The 22,237-nt window shown below is 42.8% G+C and overlaps 1 protein-coding gene across 1 annotated transcript in view; it reads right to left on the reverse strand.

Moving 5' to 3' along the window:
* Positions 1-20,199, reverse strand: part of LOC149822151 (dihydroorotate dehydrogenase (DUF3598)) — a 43,787-nt gene extending 23,588 nt beyond the window's left edge. The window contains exons 1-3 of the mRNA XM_089980137.1: positions 19,779-20,199; positions 18,548-18,991; positions 17,489-17,581 (exon numbers count right to left, since the gene is read on the reverse strand). Of these exons, the coding sequence (XP_089836263.1) occupies positions 17,489-17,581; positions 18,548-18,991; positions 19,779-20,171 (930 nt within the window). The 5' untranslated portion in view covers positions 20,172-20,199. The remainder of the gene's footprint in view (positions 1-17,488; positions 17,582-18,547; positions 18,992-19,778) is intronic.
* Positions 20,200-22,237: the final 2,038 nt, after the last annotated feature.

The raw sequence follows: 22,237 nt of genomic DNA on the forward strand, positions 1-22,237 counted from the left end.
CAAAGATTATATACAATAGTATGAAATATATTATGATAAAACTTTTGTTTCATTAGCTAGGATGACTTCCGTTAAAACTCTTTAGTTGTAGTTGTTATATGTTGGCCTATCTATCAAATGTATGTCAAGAATGCCTTCCTCAATAGTGAATTAAAGGAAGAAGTTTATATGGATCTACCACCTGAATATGAGGTTCTTGTTGAAAAAGTGTTTCACTTAAGGAAAGCACTTTATGGTCTTAAACAGGCGCCTAAAACCTAGTATGGTCGATTTAGTTATGTTATGGTTAAACTTAGTTTTACTCCCTGTTATACTGATATCGGTATGTTTGTTAAGAGATCTGATGCATGTACTGTTATTCTTTTTCTCTATGTTGACGATAAGATCATCACTAGGGGAGACAAACAGGGAGTTAGTTTCATTAAAAATGTTTTAAAACAAAGTTTTAAAATGACAGATTTAGGTATTCTTAGATATTTTTTAAGAATTGAGGTTGTATAATCTGCTTGTGCCTATTTTTTAACTCAATCCAAGTTTGTTTCTCACATCATTGATAGGTCTAAAATTACAAATGAGAAAAGGGTGGACACTCCTGAAGTGATAAATGTCAAAATGAAAATAGATGATGGCACACCTCTAGACGATCCTACTCCTTACCACCAAATGATTGGGGCCATCACATATTTGACCATCACCAAACCAGACATCACTCATGCAATCCACATAGTCAATCAATTCTAGCATTCCCCTACCACTGTGCACATGAGTGTCGTTATGAGCATTATTAGATATTTACAAAATTTTGTTTCTAAAGAGATCATTTTATCTTCCTCCTCCCCACTTAAATTAATTGCTTATACTGACTTTGACTAGGGAGGAGATCCTAATAATAGACGCTCAACTAGTGTTTATAGGTGACTCGTTGGTGTCCTGAAAATGCAAGAAGTAGTAGAAAGTGTTGTTATCATCAACCAAAGCTGAGTATCGCGCCATGACCAAAACAACATCTGAAATTGTGTGGTTGAGAAGACTATTGGAAGACATGAAGGTGCATATGCAATCGCCCTCATCAAGGTTATATTGTGATAATAAAAGCGTCATCTACATAACTGGCAATCACACGTTTCATGAGTGCACCAAGCATATTGAGATGGATTGCCACTATGTTCGTGAAGAGTACATGAAGAACATCATCCTGCCTTGTGTAGCATTGAAATTTCTGTTGACCGACATAAAGCTCTTCTTTCTCCTCGATTTCATTTTTTGTTTGACAAACTTTCAGTGATTACACCGCAAATTTGAGGAAGAGTGTTAAGTTGTGTATATATATATAATAGGTAATACCTAATAGGGGTATTTCAGTCTTTTCACTATATAGGATGTGCTAAGTAGGGCCACTAGTGTCTTTGTATATTTTATTTTATTTTTTTATGTTTTGTAAATTCCTATTTTTGTGATGAGAAATATTGTTATTGCCCAAATATAAGTTTTGGGAGATCCCAATGACTATATTGGCTCTCCTTTGTGTATATATAGGGGTGCTTTTCCTTAGATGGGTTATGCTTGTCTCAAGCAATTTAACCTCAATAAAGCATATATTTTTTTATGTTGTGTTCTTGCCTCTAAGAGGCTCTTGTGCTGCTTGATATGTTCTAGCCCCAAAGTGGCTCTTGTACTTGTGCTTTTGTATTTGACCCATAAGTGGTCCTTGGTTGCACACATTCTAGTGTGTTTGTAAGCCCATAAGAGGCACTCTTTTATTCTTTTTGTATTTGATTACACATGGTACGTGCATTATGTTTGGTTAGGTAAGTATATTTCAGGATCAATCAATCACAAGCATCTCTATCTTTCTTGGAACCCCCTAATTCATTGGAAAAGTAACTGAAGTAAAAGGACTAGTACCAAAGTTGAATATTAAGCAGCACTGCCACTCCATTACTTGGTAAGATTTGGGTGTTTGCACCTAGCATATTTCATGATATGATGATGGAAGTTTCTTTGAGCATCATTATCTAAAAAAGCCCTGTTCCAAAAAAAAACAAAGATATTGAAAGTGGGCAGTAATTATGTTTAGCAGAAGTAGCAGGACGGATGCACTCACGGTGCTATCTATTCCCTTATCTAGTGTTTAAGGAGAGAGAGAGAGAGAGAGAGAGCTATACTTTATCTGTACATTTAGTGTACTGTTAATGTAATAACTGGGAAAAAAATTTAAGCTTGGATTCGGGTCGGATCCGGAGCCGGACCCGACCCGGACAAAATAGAGGCACCGCCTCCCGTGTCTTTTGAAGACAGCGAGGCAGGGGTTTCAAAGAGAATCCCCGCCCCCTTCTTCCTCTCTCCTTCTCTCTCCCCGATACCCCCTCGACTCTCTCTCGTCTTCTGTGATTTGTCGGAAAATTATGTCAAGCCGCCGCCACCGGCGACAGCACCACCGGAGCCCACCCTCGCCGGCGACAGCCTCCCCTCTGGGACCTCACCGGCGACGCCTCTCTACCCGACGACCCCCCAAACTCGCTGTCGGTTGCGCCTCGCCAACCTTTGCCACCAACATCCTGAGGGCTCGTCAATGGCCTCTCGGCCGGCACCCTCATTCTCGCCCTGCTGTCGGCCACCTCCTTCTCTCTGCTGCGAAGGCGCCGGCGACCCACCGCCACCGCCTTTCGCTCCGGCGACCCCCAGGTACGCACCCACCTCCCCTCTTCTTTTCTTTTCCTTCTGCCTCCTCTTCTTCTTCTCCGTGAGGGGTCGACCGACAGAGGGGCAGACCCCCCAGCCGTCGCCTTTCATCGACAGGGGGTTACCCCCTGCCTCTCTCTTTGGGTCGACTGACAGGGGGGCAGAGCCCCCTGTCATCGCCTCTCGTCGGTAGGGGGACTCCCCCCTTGCCTCTCTCTCTGGGTCTACCAGGAGGGTGGTGCCGAGCACCCCTCCTCACATGTCTCCCTCTCTTTTTCTTGATTGGGTGGGCAGGGGTTGAGCCCCTGCCACCTCCCTGCACCCCCGTTGTTCAGAGGAGGGGCCAAGCCCCCTCCCTGCTCCCTCTTTTTGGGCGTCAGGCAGGGGCTTTGCCCCCTGCTTGTTTACGTGTTCGACAAGCAGGGGCCAAGCCCCTGCCTCTTTGCGTATTCAGCAGGCAAGGGCGAAGCCTCCTGCCTCCCCCTTTATGGTAACGGGTAGGGGCTTGGTCCCCTGTCTCGTTGCTCTTCTGGCAGGCAGGGCGACGCCTCGGCCTCCCTCGTTGCCTTCTTCAAGTAGGGGTGCAGCCCCCTGCCTCGTCGTAGTTTGCTGACATCAGGTCAGCAGGGGCTCGCAGCCCCTGCCCCTACTTCTTGCGCTATAGCAAGTGCGCAAGGGTGCGATGCCCTTGCCTCTGCTTCCTTTGCGTTAGGTCAATTGCAAACGCCAGCAAGCTTGCAACTCCCAAAGGTAGGGGAAGATTGCACGGAAGACTTGGACAATTGAATTAAGTTCAATTAACTAAAAATGGACCATTAAATAAATATATATATAGAAATATATATATTAATACGAGTACGCATTTAACTCAAGGACGCGGTTTTGCGATCCTTGTCCTTTACTTTGTCATTGCGCATCCTGCAAAGGTTTTGCGTTGCACTCCTGCTTACAGTCCTTTACTTTGTCGTTGCGCATCCCGCAAAGGTTTTGCGTTGCACTCCTGCTTACAGTCCTTTACTTTGTCGTCGCGCATCGCGCAAAGGGTTTTGCGTTGCACTCATGCTTATAACATTTACTTTGTTGTCGCGCATTGTGCAAAGGTTTTGCGTTGTACTCCTGCTTACAGTCCTTTACTTTGTCGTCGCGCATCGCGTAAAGGTTTTGCGTTGCACTCCTGCTTACAGTCCTTACTTTGCCGTCGCGCATCGCACAAAGGTTTTGTGTTGCATCCCTGCTCACAGTCTTTACTTTGTCGTCGCGCTTTGCGTCCAGGCTCTTGCTTTTACATGTATTGTTACTGTCTTGCTATTGCAAATGACGCTCAGGTTATTGCTCATTTCATAAGCTTTTGAGGCATCCTCGTGGAGGATGCAAGAGACATCTATCACTCTCCCTCTTGCGACAAGAGTTCAGTCGGGAGCGAGCGATACATCCTCGTCTAAGGAGAGGGATACCTCGCAAGGATCCTGACTGTTCGTGTGCGCAGTCCTGCAGAGCTGACTTGAGATTTTAGGAAGCTGCGCAAAAGCAACAAAGACTGCCCAAATCAAAGCATTTGGAAGGAGGTGATTGGCTGGTTCTGTTGAAAAACCCGTATCTCGTCTATCGAGGTCGGTATCGAGTCATGCGAGGCATATAGATACCCCGATAGCAGATGAGATTCGAGATAATCACATGCCAAATGTTGGCACAAGCTGCTGACTGTTTCAAAAGATAAATAATATCCGAAGTAAAGCTTGAGAAACATTACATCTTTATGAAACACTCCTGTTGAGGTTCCTATTGAGGAACTATACCCCTTTCATTCTAGAGTACTTGTAGTCGTGCACTAAACGCTAGTACTGCGATGATCGGATGAGTCGGTCGTGCGACCTCGAATAGTGTTAAATGCACAATGTTGTAATCACATAAAATGGCCTCACATTCGCCTTCACAGGCAAGATGCTCGAGTGGTTTAAAGACCACAGCATAGGATGGGTCGTTACTTAAGCAACCCCTAACGCACACATTCGCTTCTTGTTGTCTGTCAAGAGAGAGGACATAGCGGTACAAAACTCTAATGGACAGGTTGTTAACAATCACCCCACGAGCATTGATCTGGCCTCCCCAGTCATTGGAGTTAGGGGAAAGGGGCTACAATAGTTAGCTCAACACTTCTGCAGAAGTTGGATGCATCGGTGGCACTGCTTATGAGCTTTTGGGGAATCCTCTCTCGGCTAAAGTCGTCCCTTATGATTGATGTGATTGCATACAGCTCGTAATCTACGAACTGGTGGCAACTAGGATTGATGTGGCCGCTTGTCTTATAAGCTGCTTACATATTGTGAATGTGATATAATTGTTGTTGTATGATTGCTTATCATGTATAGCTTATGAATGGCTTGCGATGCAATGGTTTATGCCTTACGATTAATTTAATTACTTGCTGATGGACTGAGTCATTTGATGGTAATTGTATGTATCGTGAGCATTGTTATAAGTATTTGTCTTATTCAGTTGTTTTATTTGGCTGACAGATAAAGTTAGTTACTCTTCGCCTATAGAATCAGCTGGATTGCCATATTTGTGTGTTCTTATGTATCGTTTACGCATACTTTGAGGTTCTATTTGAGGATTGCAATGTTTCTTGTGGCAATAACACGATGCGTAGTATTATATGCTTCTGTGTGATGTGATTGATATGCCACGTGATAAGAAATGTTGGAAGTATGCGATAATATGTTCATCGTTCATGGAACATTATTAGAGGAATGGGTGATCGTGTGTTTTGTTTTACCATGTGGAGTGATACGATGCATATTGTTGATATGCATGCTTGTGCCCATATTGGTGGCTACTGACCCCAAAGGCAGTCAATTATTCGGAGCAGTCGATTGTATTGATGCATGTATCACTGAGTGGGGTGTTTGTTGAGGACCTGATCTCTAAAGGATTATATGTGAGAGCCTGTATGATCAAGACCAGGTAACCGGCTAGAGTGGTAGATTCTATGTGACGATGTACACTGTCTACGAACGGGTAACCGCAAAGATGGTGAACTCCTGTGAGGAGGTGTATGGTCCAAGACCAGGTATACCATCTAGGGCAGAATTCCGTCTGAGGTTATACATTTCCCAGACCAGGTGATCCGGCGTTGATCTTGTTGATTATTAGAGTGGCTATCGACCCTAAAAGCGGTCTTTTGTGTTGATGCGTGTATTACAATGATTTTCATTGTATATGTAACGCCCGAAAATTTCGACTTGTGATTTCGAAAACTTTATCGAAAAACCTTTCAAAGATTTAAAGTTTTAACTTTTAAAAATGACAGCGGAAGACATTTAGAAAGGAACACAAGTCAACAATTCTGGGTACGTTAGCTGAAAAACCATCATTCACATGTACAACAACTTAAAGGAATTTAAGAACTAAGGCAATCGATTAAAATCTGCAGTTTATTACAAAATGAGCATTTTATTCCAAAGTTCAATAAATCTAAGAAAACTCCAAAAAGTCCCAGAGCCAAGCCGCCAGCAGAAAGAAGATGAATCTTGATCCACGTTGCACCACGCCATCGGCCGCCAGTGAAGTCCTACTCCTCACCTGCCCATGAAATGGGTCAGTTTCATAACAAACCAGTAGGTGCACGAACAGATAAGTAGAATGAAAATAAAACAGGACATTCATGAGATAAGCAGTTATGATATTTAAGCAATTAAAGCAGTTGTAGTCTATTCTAACAAATGTAATAAGTGCAAAGAGTGGTTAGTTGAAGCAGTGTAAGTCTCAGTCATCTACATCTATTCATGAATATATTCTTTAAGTTCTGATATTAGCTGGCCTGTGGGTACGCACAGACGCGAAACGTAGAAACAGCCGAGACCGATCCGAGGGTTTATTATGTCAGGTGTTTTCATTAACCCGGATTGCTGACTGAGTCCGCTCCTAAGGGGACGGTCAGTGACCAAGAGAGTAAATCCCCAAAGGCATTCGTGGCCCATGGATGCATCCAACTTCTGCAGAAGTGCCTGGGAGTTACCACCTAGAATAATTTATGGTAATCCCAATTCCCCTAACTCCGATGACTAGGGAAAACCGAGTCTTTTGCCCGTGGGGTGGTTGTTAACAACCTGTCCATCGGAGTCTTTGTACCATCCATCCTCTCCCTTGATGAACCGTGAAGATCGGATGGGTACGACGGGGGTTTCTTAACCGCCGCCCCATCCTACAGGCTCTGGTCCATTAGACCCACTCGAGCATCTTGCCTGTGAAGGCGAATGGTCACATTTTTATGTGATCTCAGCATTTTGCTAATTGCACTCATCGAGGTTGCCACAACCTCATCATCCCACCATCGTAACCCACATGGGACGTACTTGTCCAAAAGTACGATCGTACCTTCCTAAAAGTACAACTACGATGAGAGGGCAACATAATGGTTTATGATTCTTTTGGTTCCTACATGACATGTTTTGCTTTTCTGAGCAATTGGCCTGTAGAGGCCGATATTACCACATCAAAATCAGTAAAGTATAGATTTCACACTTCAATACCCTCCATGATCTTACATAAAATTCATACCGTACCTGCCTTAAGGTTCGGTTATAATAGCAATTGCAGTGGTTTTGAGTCTCTTCACAAAGTCTATCTTAAGTATGCAGTTTCAAAGGAATAAGCATGCATAATAGACAATTATGAGTTAAGTAATCGTACACGTAAACAGGCATGCCAAGTAAACTACTTGATTCTTTCTAGAATGAGTCTACCCAAAGAATTTACATTATGCAATTTCAAAAGAATCACAAAGAGTAAAACATTGATGAACCAATACTTCTTCAGATACGCAAATATGCAAAATAATTATTCTATCTCAGAAGTCTTATTTTATTTTGTTCATACACACTATTCGTGCGACTTTCCCCTACCTCGGGATGTCGTGCAGCTGCGTGCGTCTACGCGTGTAGATGATACGAGGCTCGGGCCGCGGAGCCAGAGCGGGGGTCCGATGCGAGGTCTGCAACAGTGCTATGTTAATTATAATGCGGAGAAATAGAAAAACAAGCCTGCCTATAGGAAAAAAAGAGAGGCAGCAGGGGTGTGCCCCTGCTGGCCGAAATCAGAAGAACGTTAAGGACAAGCCTTTTTGCCTGCAGACGGCAGCGGGGCGACAGGGGATGAGCCCCTGTCGAAAAACTACTGAGGCGGCAGGGGGGTCAGCCCCTGCCAAACGCAAAGAAGCGGCAGGGGCTGAGCCCCTGCCAGAAACAATCAAGTGGCAGGGGCTCCAGCAGCAACCAAGTGGCAGGGGCTCAGCCCCTGCCTGCGAAAATGAAAGTGGCAGGGGCTGAGCCCCTGCCAGAACCGATTAGGTGGCAGGGGCTGAGCCCCTGCCAGAACCGATTAGGTGGCAGGGGCTGGGCCACTGCCTGCGAAAATGAAGGTGGCAGGGGCTGAGCCCCTGCCAGAACCGATTAGGTGGCAGGGGCTGGGCCCCTGCCTGCGAAAATGAAAGTGGCAGGGGCTGAGCCCCTGCCAGAACCGATTAGGTGGCAGGGGCTGGGCCCCTGCCTGCGAAAATGAAGGTGGCAGGGGCTGAGCCCCTGCCGGCAAAAATGAAAGTGGCAGGGGCTCAGCCCCTGCCAGCAACAATTATGTGGCAGAGGTTGAGCCCCTGCCGGCAAAAGAAGAGTGGCAGGGGTTGAGCCCCTGCCAGAAACGTCAAGTGGCAGGGGCTGAGCCCCTGCCAGAAACATCGAATCGGCAGGGGCTGAGCCCCTGCCGATGGCGGTGAGGTGGCAGGGCCTCGGCCCCTGCCCGAAAGAGTCAACGAATGGCAGGGGCCCCAGCCACTGCCAGACCGAGCCACGGCGATCCCAAAGATGACAGGCAAAAAAAGGGGTGCCGCAGGGGTGACTGGACCCCTGCCGACCCTCCGAAAGGCATCAGGGGACGTGGGAGGGCGCGGCAGGGGCCGTGCGCCGCCTGTCGGCCTCCCGGCGAGGTGACAGAAGGGGGGGTGAAGAAGAGAAGAGGGAGGAGAAGAGAAGAGAGAGGAGAAGAGAGCGGCGTACCTGGGAGTGGTGGCCGGCGTCGGCGGCGTGCGCAGCAGGGAGGAGACCGGCGCAGAGGGGGGAGCGAGGGCTGCGAGAGGGAGGCGTGACTCCCCTCGCCCTCCAACCTCCCTCATAAAGGCGCAGGGGGCAATCGAAAGGGGAAACCCCTAGTGGGTTTCCCAAACTTGCCCGCACGCGAAGGGGAAAGAAAGGGGGGGTTGCGGCGCCCGAATGCTCGGGTTTTTGAAAACCCTAAAATAAAAAGGGGGCCGGGTCGGGTCCGGACCCGACCCGGCCCGGGTCCAAACAGATTTTTTTTTTTTAAATGGGGTTTTACAGTATATGACATTTGTTGGGGACCGGCTTCCTAAAGGTTTCACTGTGAGGGTATGTATGATCAAGACCAAGTGACCCGGCTAGAGTGGTAGAATCTCTGTGAGGATGTACATTGTCCACGAACGGGTAGCCGCAAAGACGAACTCCTGTGAGAAAGTGTATGGTCCAAGACCAGGTATACCATCTAGGTCAGAATTCCTTGTGAGGTTGTACATTTCCCAGATCGGGTAATCCGGTTAAAGCGGTAGAATCTCTGTGAGGATGTACATTGTCCACGAACGGGTAGCCGCAAAGACGGTGAACTCCTGTGAGGAAGTGTATGGTCCAAGACCAGGTATACCCTCTAGGGCGGTAATTCCTTGTCAGGTCGTATATCTCCCGGACCGAGCGATCCGACGTGGATCTTGTGTTTTTGCTTACCATAAAAAGTTATGGTGAGCTGTGATGATCTTCTGAGATTGTTTGAGATAGCCACTTATGAATTTATAGTTTCGGCTTTCTTTTTTATCATGATTACAAGCAGGACTCAGATGTGAGAATCAAACGATGTCCTGATAATGATTAAATGTAGAGACCCCGTTCTAGGAACGAGAACAAGCTAGTTGCGTAGTGGTTCACAACCTACGATCAAATGAATCGTCTTGCTACGTTTTGCCATTTGCACTGCTTACTTACTCGCTTGCACTACTTGCGCATTTGCACTGCTTACTTACTCGCTTGCATTACTTACGCGTTTGCACTACTTACGCATTTGCACTGCTTACTTACCCGCTTGCACCGCTTATACTGCTTGCTTGCTTTGAACCGCTTACCTTGTTGCACTACTTACCCTGTTGCACTGCATATCTGCTTTAAACTGCTTAGCATACTTAATTAAATGTACTTAATTCAGTTTCCTGTAGTCTCTCTTGTGCACCTACTAGTTTGTCGCGAAACTAACCCATTCTATAGGTACAGGTGATGATTAGGTACATTACGGGCGATGGCGCGATTGCAAGATGGCTTCAAGACTTCTTCCTGCTCTTAGCTCGCGTCCTGGACGTTTTGGGTTTGTAACGGATTTTCTTTGGGATATCCAAATTTTGTGAGTTTTGGTTCTTTTAGCTAACGTGCCCAAAGTCGTCAGCTTGCCTTCTGAATTAACAAAAGAATAGTCTTCCGCTGATTTTATGAACAAACTCCGGAGGAAAGAGATTTTTTCTAGTCTCCTGCCTGTTTTCTGAAAGGTTCGCAAGTTTGAAATTTTGGGGCGTTATAGTTTTGGTATCAAAGCTAAGGGAAGTAAGGATTCTTAACCATTGAGCATCCGCATCGCACTGTAAGTATACACTTTTTCTTGTTTTATAGATGTTTTTAGCATTGTTAAGCTATGTGGCTTGACACGTTCTACTTATGTACCAGCATTGCTGGGTTTTTTGTAAACTATTCATGTTACGCATGAATAGTACATATGTTTTTGGCTTCTTTTTCGAGCTTTCTGAGATTTTTTATCTTGGGTATCCTTTGTTTACTTCAAGGATGGTAAGGAACTCGAACGAAGATTCTGCTGAAGTATGGTCAAATGTCAGGAAAAAACGAATATTCTGCTGAAGTATGGTCAAATGTCAGGAAAAAATACTCTGACTTATGTTTTGACCAATATATGCAATAGAAATTTCATGGACGAAATTTTTTTATGGAGGGTAGGATGTAATAATCGAAAAAAAAAATTAAGCTTGGATTCGGGTCGGATCCGAACCCAGACCCGACCCGAACCCAATATAGGCACTATGTCACAGGGATTCGGCTAGCAGGGTGCCGCACCCGCATCGACGCGACTCAACGCGTGTGTGGCACCGGGTGCGGTCAACCCGACCCTGGGTGCGTTGACCTCACCCAGTGTCATTTTTGTCCCTTTTTTTGGATTTTTTTTTTTTTGCCCTATGAAATGGGCTGCAAAATTTTTAAAAAAAATCTTTGGGGGGGGGGGGGCTGCCCCCCTATAACCCCCCGCCAGGGGCGGCCCCCCCTGGACCGCCGGGGGGAGCCCCCAGACCCCCCTTCCTACAAGGGCAAAAACAATAAATCAGGCTCCACAATCATCTTTGGGGACAACCATATAAGATAAAAAAATGGTAAAAAGTAAGTTGGGCATAAATGTCATGGACCTCATACATATACACTATACATGATATATATATATATATATATATATATATATATATATATTTTTACACTTTTGCCCCTGCCGCACCCCCGCACCCAGGTTTTTTGGAAATGTCGAATCCCCGCACCCGCACCCATGTGACATAGTAGGCACCGCCTCCCCTGTCTTTTGAAGACAGCGAGGCAGGGGTTTCAAAGAGAACCTCTGTCCCCTTCTTCCTCTCTCGTTCTCTCTCACCCCCTGCCACCTCCCTGCACCCCCGTTGTTCAGAGGAGGGGGCAAGCCCCCTCCCTGCTCCCTCTTTTTGGGCGTCAGGCAGAGGCTTTGCCCCCTGCTTGTTTACGTGTTCGGCAAGCAGGGGCCAAGCCCCTGCCTCTTTGCGTATTCAGCAGGCAGGGGCGAAGCCTCCTGCCTCCCCCTTTATGGTAACGGGTAGGGGCTTGGTCGCCTTTCTTTGCTCTTTTGGCAGGCAGGGCGATGTCAAGGCCTCCCTCGTTGCCTTCTTCAGGTAGGGGTGCAGCCCCATGCCTCATCGTAGTTTGCTGATAGCAGGTCAGCAAGGGCTCGCAGCCCCTGCCCCTACTTCTTGCGCTATAGCAAGTGCGCAAGGGTGCGATGCCCTTGCCTTTGCTTCCTTCGCGTTAGGTCAGTGGCAGTGCCCCCGACCTTCTGTTTTTTGCGTTAGCTTGCTAAGATTGCCGCTTTTGCAGCTCGTGCGATGGATCTTGCTCGCGCTCCGCGACCCGAGCCGTCCATCGCTTACACTCACAGACGCCAGCAAGCTTGCAACTCCCAAAGGTAGGGGAAGATTGCACGGAAGACTTGGACAATTGAATTAAGTTCAATTAACTAAAAAGGGACCATTAAATAAATATATATATTTATACGAGTACGCATTTAACTTAAGGACACGGTTTTGCGATCCTTGTCCTTTACTTTATCGTTGCGCATCCTGCAAAGGTTTTGCGTTGCACTACTGCTTACAGTCCTTTACTTTGCCGTCGCGCATCGCGGAAAGGGTTTTGCGTTGCACTCATGCTTACAGTCCTTTACTTTGACGTCGCGCATCGCGCAAAGGTTTTGCGTTGCACTCCTGCTTATAACCTTTATTTTGCCATCGCGCATTGCGCAAAGGTTTTGCGTTGCACTCCTGCTTACAGTCTTTACTTTGTCGTCGCATATCGCACAAAGGTTTTGCGTTGCACCCCTGCTCACAGTCTTTACTTTGCCGTCGCGCTTTGCGCCCAGGCTCTTGCTTTTGTATGTGTTGTTACTGCCTTGCTATTGCAGAAGACACTGAGGTTCTCGCTCATTGCATAGGCTTTTAAGGCATCCTCGTGAAGGATGCAAGAGACATCTACCACTCTCACTCTTGCGACAAGAGTTCAGTCGGGAGCGAGCGATACATCCTCGTCGAAGGAGAGGGATACCTCGCAAGGATCCTGGCTCTTCGTGTGCGCAGTCCTACAGAGTCGACTTGAAATTTTAGGGAGCTGCACAAAAGCATCAAAGACTGCCCAAATCAAAGCATTTGGAAGGAGGTGATTGGTTGGTTCTGTTGAAAAACCTGTATCTTGTCTATCGAGGTCGGTATCGAGTCATGCGAGGCATATAGATACCCCGATAGCAGATGAGATTCGAGATAATCACATGCCAAATGTTGGCACAAGCTGCTGACTGTTTCAAAAGATAAATAATATTCAAAGTAAAGCTTGAGAAATATTACATCTTTGTGAAACACTCTTGTTGAGGTTCCTATTGAGGAACTATACCTCTTTCATTCTAGAGTACTTGTAGTCGTGCACTAAACGCTAGTACTGCGATGATCGGATGAGTCGGTCGTGCGACGTCAAATAGTGTTAAATGCACAATGTTGTAATCACATAAAATGGCCTCACATTCGCCTTCACGGGCAAGATGCTCGAGTGGTTTAAAGACCACAGCATAGGATGGGTCGTTAGTTAAGCAACCCCTAACACACACATTCGCTTCTTGTTGTCTGTCAAGAGAGAGGACATAGCGGTACAAAACTCCAATGGACAGGTTGTTAACAACCACCCCACGAGCATTGATCCGGCCTCCCCAGTCATTGGAGTTAGGGGAAAGGGGCTACAATAGTTAGCTCAACACTTCTGCAGAAGTTGGATGCATCGGTGGCACTGCTTATGAGCTTTTGGGGAATCCTCTCTCGGCTAAAGTCGTCCCTTTAGGAGTGGACTCAACTAGCTATTCGAGTTATTGAAAATACATAGAATAACAGACGCTCGAACTAGTCTCAGTTGTTTTTACGTTTTGCCTGCGCGTACCCGCAGGCCAATAATATCGAAACATAAAGTTTATTCACACTGGTTGATTGCTTGCTTACTCGGTAGTTTAGTATGTTACTCGTTGAGTTGTACCCACTTGTCGAGGCGTTACTCCAGTTTGTTAAACTGCTTACGCAGTTCTTTGCTGAGTAATAACTAGTTTCTCATACTAGTTAAGTGCTTATAATAATAACATTATGTCACTTGCTACATATTAGCATGTGACTTGCTTTACCCCTTGGTCGAACTGCTTGGTGCTTGTTGTAACGTAGCACTTGTTGGCTTGTATCTCTTATGATTGATGTGATTGCATACAACTCGTAATCTACGAACTGGTGGCAACTAGGATTGATGTGGCTGCTTGTCTTATAAGCTGCTTACATATTGTGATATAATTGTTGTTGGATGATTGCTTATCATGTATAGCTTATGAATGGCTTGTGATGCAATGGTTTATGGCTTACGATTAATTTAATTACTTGCTGATGGACTGAGCCATTTGATGGTAATTGTATATATCGCGAGCATTGTTATAAGTATTTGTCGTATTCAGTTGTTTTGTTTGGCTGACAGATAGAGTTAGTTACTCTCCGCCTATAGAATCAGCTGGATTGCCATATTTGTGTGTTCTTATGTATCGTTTACGCATACTTTGAGATTCTATTTGAGGATTGCAATGTTCCTTGTGGCAATAATACGATGCGTAGTATTATATGCTTCTATTTGATATGCCACGTGATAAGAAATGTTGAAAGTATTCGATAATATGTTCATGGTTCATGGAACCTTATTAGAGGAATGGGTGATCGTGTCTTTTGTTTTATCATGTGGAGTGATACGATGCATATTGCTGATATACATGCTTGTGCCCATATTGGTGGTTGCTGACCTCAAAGGCGGTCAATTCTTCAGAGCAGTCGATTGTATTGATGCATGTATCACTGAGTGGGTGTTTGTTGAGGACCTGATCTCCAAAGGATTATCTGCGAGGGCGTGTATGATCAAGACCAGGTAACCGGCTAGAGTGGTAGATTCTCTGTGAGGATGTACATTGTCCACCAACGGGTAGCCGCAAAGACGGTGAACTCCTGTGAGGAGGTGTATGGTCCAAGACCAGGTATACCATCTAGGGCAGAATTCCTTCTGAGGTTATACATTTCCCAGACCAGGTGATCTGGCGTTGATCTTGTTGATTATTATAGTGGCTATCGACCCTAAAAGCAGTCGTTTGTGTTGATGTGTGTATTACAATGATTTTCATTGTATATGACATTTGTTGGGGACCGGCTTCCTAAAGGTTTCACTGTGAGGGTATATATGATCAAGACCAGGTGACCCGGCTAGAGTGGTAGAATCTCTGTGAGGATGTACACTGTCCACGAACGAGTAGCCGCAAAGACGATGAACTCCTGTGAGAAAGTGTATGGTCCAAGACCAGGTATACCATCTAGGTCAGAATTCCTTGTGAGGTTGTACATTTCCCAGATCGGGTAATCCGGTTAAAGCGGTAGAATCTCTGTGAGGATGTACATTGTCCACGAACGGGTAGCCGCAAAGACGGTGAACTCCTGTGAGGAAGTGTATGGTCCAAGACCAGGTATACCCTCTAGGGCGGTAATTCCTTGTCAGGTCGTATATCTCCCGGACCGAGCGATCCGACGTGGATCTTGTGTTTTTGCTTACCATAAAAAGTTATGGTGAGCTGTGATGATCTTCTGAGATTGTTTGAGATAGCCACTTATGAATTTATAGTTTCGGCTTTCTTTTTTATCATGATTACAAGCAGGACTCAGATGTGAGAATCAAATCATTATCGATTTGAGATAATGATCATGTTTTGGACCTTCTACGAAAGGGTGGGCTTTTCTGAGAAAGTATGACGCCTTAGTGAGTCATAACCGGTGACAGGTGGCCACGTAAGGCCTTGAGAGATGAGAATAGTTTAAGGTTGTTCAGGACAAAGAGTTTGTTAGAAATAGTGAGAGCGACAAACGATGTCCTGATAATGATTAAATGTAGAGACCCCGTTGAGTTTGTTAGAAATAGTGAGAGCGACAAACGATGTCCTGATAATGATTAAATGTAGAGACCCCGTTCTAGAAACGAGAACAAGCTAGTTGCATGGTGGTTCACAACCTATGATCAAATGAATCGTCTTGCTACGTTTTGCCATTTGCACTGCTTACTTACTCGATTGCATTACTTGCGCGTTTGCACTACTTGCGCATTTGCACTGCTTACTTACTCGCTTGCAATACTTACGCGTTTGCACTACTTACGCATTTGCACTGCTTACTTACCCACTTGCACCGCTTACCGCTTGCACTGCTTGCTTGCTTTGAACCGCTTACCTTATTGCACTGCTTACCCTGTTACATTGTTTCCCTGTTTAACTGTATATCTGCTTTAAATTGCTTAGCATACTGAATTAAATGTACTTAATTCAGTATCATGTAGTCTCTCTTGTACACCTACTAGTTTTTCGCGAAACTAACTCATTCTATGGGTACAGGTGATGATTAGGTACACTACGGGCGATGGCGCGATTGCAAGATGACTTCAAGACTTCTTCTTCCTGCTCTTATCTCGCATCCTTGACGTTTTGGGTTTGTAACGGATTTTCCTTGGGATATCCAAATTTTGTGAGTTTTGGTTCTTTTAGCTAACGTGCCCAAAGTTGTTAGCTTGCCTTCTGAATTAACAAAAGAATACTCTTTCGCTGATTTTATGAACAAACTCTGGAGGAAAGAGATTTTTTCTAGTCTCTTGCATGTTTTCTGAAAGGTTCGCAAGTTTGAAATTTTGGAGCGTTACAGTTAAATTCTTACAGGAGCAAGTTTAGCCATGTTTATGTCATCTAACCTTTACATTGATCAATCCCCCATGGATTTGATAACTTGAGCTGCAAAGTTCTAGAAAATCATCACCATTTTACCGTATAGAGATGAAAAGGGAAGAAGACTTAACAAAGGAACACATACAGTCCAGTATTCACTTTAAATTGTAGTGATAGCTCTATGAATTTAAACTGTAGTGATAGTTCTCTGAATTCTTTTTTGCCTGGCATAACAATATTTTTCATGCTAAATGTCTAGTGATTCTCAAGATTTTCTTATCGTTGTTTTCTTGCAAAAGTGTCAAACACATTACCAACTTTGTACGATTTCATTTTCATCTTGCTTCACTTTTCCTTAACTTTCTAAAAATTACTTTATCTTGAGAAAGATAACTTGAAGATAATTCATGAAAATTGTCCACCCAACATGGCATTAAGCCTTAAGCTAAATATTGTTATAAAGTATGCAGAAATGAATTACAAGAATGCATAATGCATTCATAAGGTCCAATATTGGACAAACACAACCCCATAATGGGGAATAACAAAATGGTCTACTAAGGGACACCACAAGAAGCCTACGAAGAGGCATAAGTTGCACATACTTCATTGAATGAAGGCCTAAAAGGCCATAGAAATACATGGGGTAGAGACTCCTATTTATACAAGAAAGAGGGCTGAAAAAGGGGAGCCATTGGGAGCTCCCCATAGAGTCGTTGAGAGCCCCAACGGTCACATTTGTGACCGTTGTTGGGGCCCCAACGACTGTATGTGGGGCCCCTTATGCGTGGATCCCTTATTTAAAAAAAAGGAAAAAATAAAAAAACTAAAAAAAATTATTTACATAAAATAGTTGTTTCTAAAAACAACTATGTAAAATAACAAAAATACCCCTATCGGGTATTTCACACATATATATATAAGTATATATATATATGTGACAACATATATATTTTAACAAATACATCAAAGTCATGGATAGAATCACAGGAGAAGCATCACTATTCTATCAAGATCCACCATTCAATTAAAGTCAAAAGAACCTTTGACCTAAATAATTAGCCAAGAAACAATATTGTGTTCCTGGTGCAGCAAGAATACTTTGAAAAGAATGTAGAAGCATCCAAAAACCGATATGTATATATCTTACCTGTTCAAACTTGAAAGTTGGAGAAAGAAAATACTCTGAACCATCAACTGCTCCAACTGGTATATTAACCGGTCCTCTAGAGTATGATCCATCCTGAAAATACATAAACTTGCATGTATATTGGTGGTAGATATAAATATGACATCAAATTTTATGCCACCAAAAGGAACTAAAATGTAATGTATCATGAAATGCTCTATACACAACCATAGTTATCAGACTTCAAATCATTACATTATTAATTCAATAATATTTAAAAGCAGAATATGGCAACGACCAATACTAGCAACTGTTTGACATCCAAGCATAAATAGCCGAGACAGCTATTTTAAATTTGAAGAACATAATTATTTAGAATTCTGTTCTAATGATAAATGGAAATTGAGAACACCCTAAACACAATGTTGCTTGATTGAATAGAGTACCCCAATCCTGGTGTTGGAGAACTCCACAGAGTAGGGATACATTGACCCAAAACAGAGCTCAAAGGTCAACCAGGTCATGCAACCAACTTGTCATGCTGCTAGTGATACAAAATGATAGACATATTTGAAGTTAATGAGAAAACTGGAGAACCTACTATACATAAAAAGCTTTGATTCATACAGGTGGCAGAAGAAAGCTGACAGAATTATTTCACAAACTCACAATGGGTGGAATTCATTTACTTATGGAAGACATTATTCCATCATATATTCAGTTTTCTTGAATATAATACTAAAAATGGCAATGAAGTTTAACCTATGTACTCAAAATATTGCCCAGGGAAGCCTCTTACTACAGGTACTACCTTTTCAATCATGACTAATGTAAGCAGAGACAATAATGATAAGATGACTACCAGAACATTGTTCTTCAAATTACACAAAGCAATTGAAGCAATTATTGACAACGGAACCGCCATGATAGATAAGATTAAAATCATTATCATCATCATCATCATCCCTTTTCTACGTCCCACAGCCCAAGAAGAATAGAGATAGTAAAAAAATTAAGATGACAAAAGATACCAGAAAAGTAAATTTTGAACACACAGAGGATATAAGAAGAGCTATTTACCTCAAAGAAAACAAGCCCCGGCTCCATGGCCATAAGATCTTCGTCCATAACCTCACTTGTTGTAAGGTCAAAAGATTCAAAACTAGGTACCGTTTGATTTTTATCAGTGGAGTGATGACTACTGCTTTCATGTAAAAATCCATCTCTATTTGTCGCTGAATCTTCCTTTTTCTGGTCGTTGCCATGCATCGGCTGACGCATCTCACCATAAGGATTTAAAGTCACCCAACTTATTTTTCTCTGTAGTTGAGAGCTAATGCCATCATAAGATGAAACCTTCTCAAGGTGGGAAAGAGTATAGCAGTCATAAAGACTCTCGTTTTTGTTTCCGATTCCAATAGGCTCCATCTCAGCAGTAAGTGGTGAGAATACTGCACCAACACCTTTCCATATCCCACTGACACTGCTTAGAAATGTATTCCATGCTGGTTTTATAACAGGTTCCTGAAAATCAAAAAATGAAAGTTGAAGATGGGAAAAATCAGAATCATACAGATGTTCACCAAGAAAAACCACCCATAGCACAGATGGAGAAAAAAAAAAACTAATGCTCACTTTGAAAAGGCTCATCTATTAATCAAGTCACTTAGTTGTGTGTTGCAGCTATGTACCAATTACTACCAGTCCTATTTTTCCTTATAAAAAGGAACGCTTCACACACATGATTGTTAGGCGAAAATGTATCCACACAATTTCTTTTGTTTTATTGCAACAAGCTATAAAAGAAGCTTTACTGTAAGCTGATGGAATTTATTGGGCACGCTTAAGTTTGGTGGAAATAGCAATTGCTTGGGTAAAAAACAAATGTATGGCACAATTAATTAGGCACTCTCCAATCTTTCCGTAAATAAACCAACTAAAGAAGAAACATGCAGTTCTTGCAATGTTAACCACTCAATCTTAGCAATATAAAACACAAGAATGTCATAAACCCAAAGTGCAGTAAAATTGGTATCACCTTTTCAATTTTTTATTAAGATACACGCAAGGCATTCAAAAAACAAGAAGCTTCGTGCAGTTTTAGCAAATGGAAACTCTCATTAACGACTTTCTCATCATTTTCTTCGCGAAAATCCTTCTAGTTAAGCTCAAATCTTCCATACCACCGATGCTAAAGCATTTTCTTCAAGACCAAACGAAACGGCAATCACGGAAGACAGGTTTCTGACACACCCCACATACAGAAACCCATCAAAATTTCAAGTGGGGAGCTAAAAGGAGATCGACCCACCTGCGTCTGTAGAACGGTTTCGATCTCCATGAGCATCGAACCAGAGACAATCACTCTCGAGTTCTTGCTCCTCTTCCGAACTCTCTTGTTAATTCTCCTCCGCCGCGGCGAGCCCGCCCCGTTCTTCGCCGTCCGTTCGGCGAGCTCGTTGTCGACGCTCCAGACGTTGTCCTTTCTCCTGAGCCTCGGGGTCCGGGCGGCAGCGCCGCCACCTACCGTCCGGCCTCTGCTGCCCCTTGCCGCCCTCCCGCCGCGCGAGCTGCCGCCGGCGACGCACCTGAACGACTCCGGAGACGTCTTCCATGGGGAGAAGAGAGCCAACTGTTGGTTGGGGTTCGAGAAGGGTCGGAGATCCCTCAACCCTCTGCAGAGGCTCTGCTGCTGGGCCTGCATCTCTCTCTCTCACTCTCTCTCTCCCTCGAATATGAACGTTGGGTTTCTGTTCTCACTTCTCGTTTGTGTAATCCCTCTCCCTGCCTTCTCTGCTCGCACGTGCTACATCCACCACACGTGTGATGCAGGATGTAAACGGGTCGGATATGATCGGATTTATGCTATTTCGGACTCGAACTCGATGCAAGGTGCCCTACGAAACCTGGATTTATACCTTATAACTATGTCACAAAGACACGTAGACACGACGACACGGGTTCAACTTGCAAGTCAGATTTTTTATTTTTTTGGAAAATAAGATACGAGTTCATAATATTTAAAAAAAAAAATGATTAAAACTAATCTTTTGATATTTTAATGTTAAAAAATATATTTTTATTGAAATAAAACCTTAAAACATTAAAATATTGTCTGAGCACGTTCCACTCTTATCACTAAGGACATTGCCACCAAAATGGCGTGTCCCTGTGACATACCTTTTAAGTAGGTATCAAATTTGGATTGGGATGGAGAAACACTCAATTGAGATTGAATCTGAATTTGATTAATGGTTTTATACTAAGCTTTCAACGGATCCTATTTGTATTTAAGTAGTCAATTTGATCGAAACTCAAAATTCTGAGTATGAGCATAAAAAATGAAAAATGATCGTAATGTAGAACAAAAATGACATGTTTCTTGAAAAGCCTTAAAAATTTTCAAATCTGTCTTCTGTCTAAAATAGTAAATACTGTTATTTTTATGATATTTTTAGCTCTCGCACCTATCGTTTTCAATGCAAATTTCCTCCATATGCAAAATTTCTTAGTCTTCACCGAAAACTCCAACCTCGCATTAAAAATTTACCAAATTTGCATAAAATAAGTGCGATAGAATTTTCTTTTAAACCGAAGCTGACAAACATAGCAAATACTTGAGTTACTTTGCATAATTTTTTTCTAAATTAGCATAAAAAATCTGTTATTTTTTTTAATTTGAACAAACAAACATCGCAAATACTTGAGTTACCTCGCATAAAAAATGTAATAACATCGCATAAAAAATCTATGATTTTTTTTAACTCAAACCGACAAACATTGCAAATATTTGAGTTACCTCGCATAAAAAATGTAATAACATCGCATAAAAAAATATGCAAATTTTTTTTTTAACTCTAGCCGACAAACATTGTAAATAATTGAATTACCATGCATAAAAAATATAATAATGTTACATAAAAAATATGCAATTTTTTTTTAACTCTAACTAACAAACATTGCAAATAAATGAGTTACCTCGCATAAAAAATATAATAATATCGCATAAAAATTCTGTAGTTTTTTTTAACTGACAAACATCATAAATAATTGAGTTACCTCGCATAAGAAATGTAATAATGTCAAATAAATTATGTGTGCGCAAACTTTCTTTCAAACTCGAACTTTGAAACTTCACACATACATGAGTTACTTTACATAAAATTTCTTAAATTTGCATAAAAAAATTGCAAAATTTCGAGAAACTACTCAAATACCTGAACTACTTCGCATAAAAAATGAAATAATGTCACATAAAAAATTTGTGAATGTCTTTTAAAATTTAAAATGCGCACCTTTTTTCTATGTTTGAGATGCTGATACCGGGTCTAGATCAGGGTTGTTTTTGCTTAGGGTTATTTTCGACCCGGTACCAGCATCTCAAAATTTTTGCTTCTTTTTAAAAACAAAATCTTGGGTTTTTCGTAATCCTCAACCTGTGGTTCCCAAAATCACCTCTGCATAATTTTTGAGTTTCTCTAATGACTTTTTCGATGATTCTGACAAGGCTATGACATTCTTCCCATTGACTTCTTTTGTTAGATTGAAAGGTGAGTTCTGTGGATCCCAAAATCCCTTTTGCATATATAGTTTAAGATTTTTTTCGAAAAGAATATAATATGTTTATTTTGAAGATTTGTGTTTGCTTTAAAGATGCTTTATCACATAAATAAATTAATATTTTCGCTTCTTTGAAGATGCTTGCCCATTATTATATAAATTTTTATTTTTTTGTGTATCATAATGGAGCTTGGGTTGACTGTGCACAAG

The sequence above is a fragment of the Nuphar pumila genome, chromosome 11 (assembly GCF_984573655.1).
Source record: "Nuphar pumila chromosome 11, dmNupPumi1.hap1.1, whole genome shotgun sequence".
NCBI classification, from domain to species: Eukaryota; Viridiplantae; Streptophyta; class Magnoliopsida; order Nymphaeales; family Nymphaeaceae; genus Nuphar; species Nuphar pumila.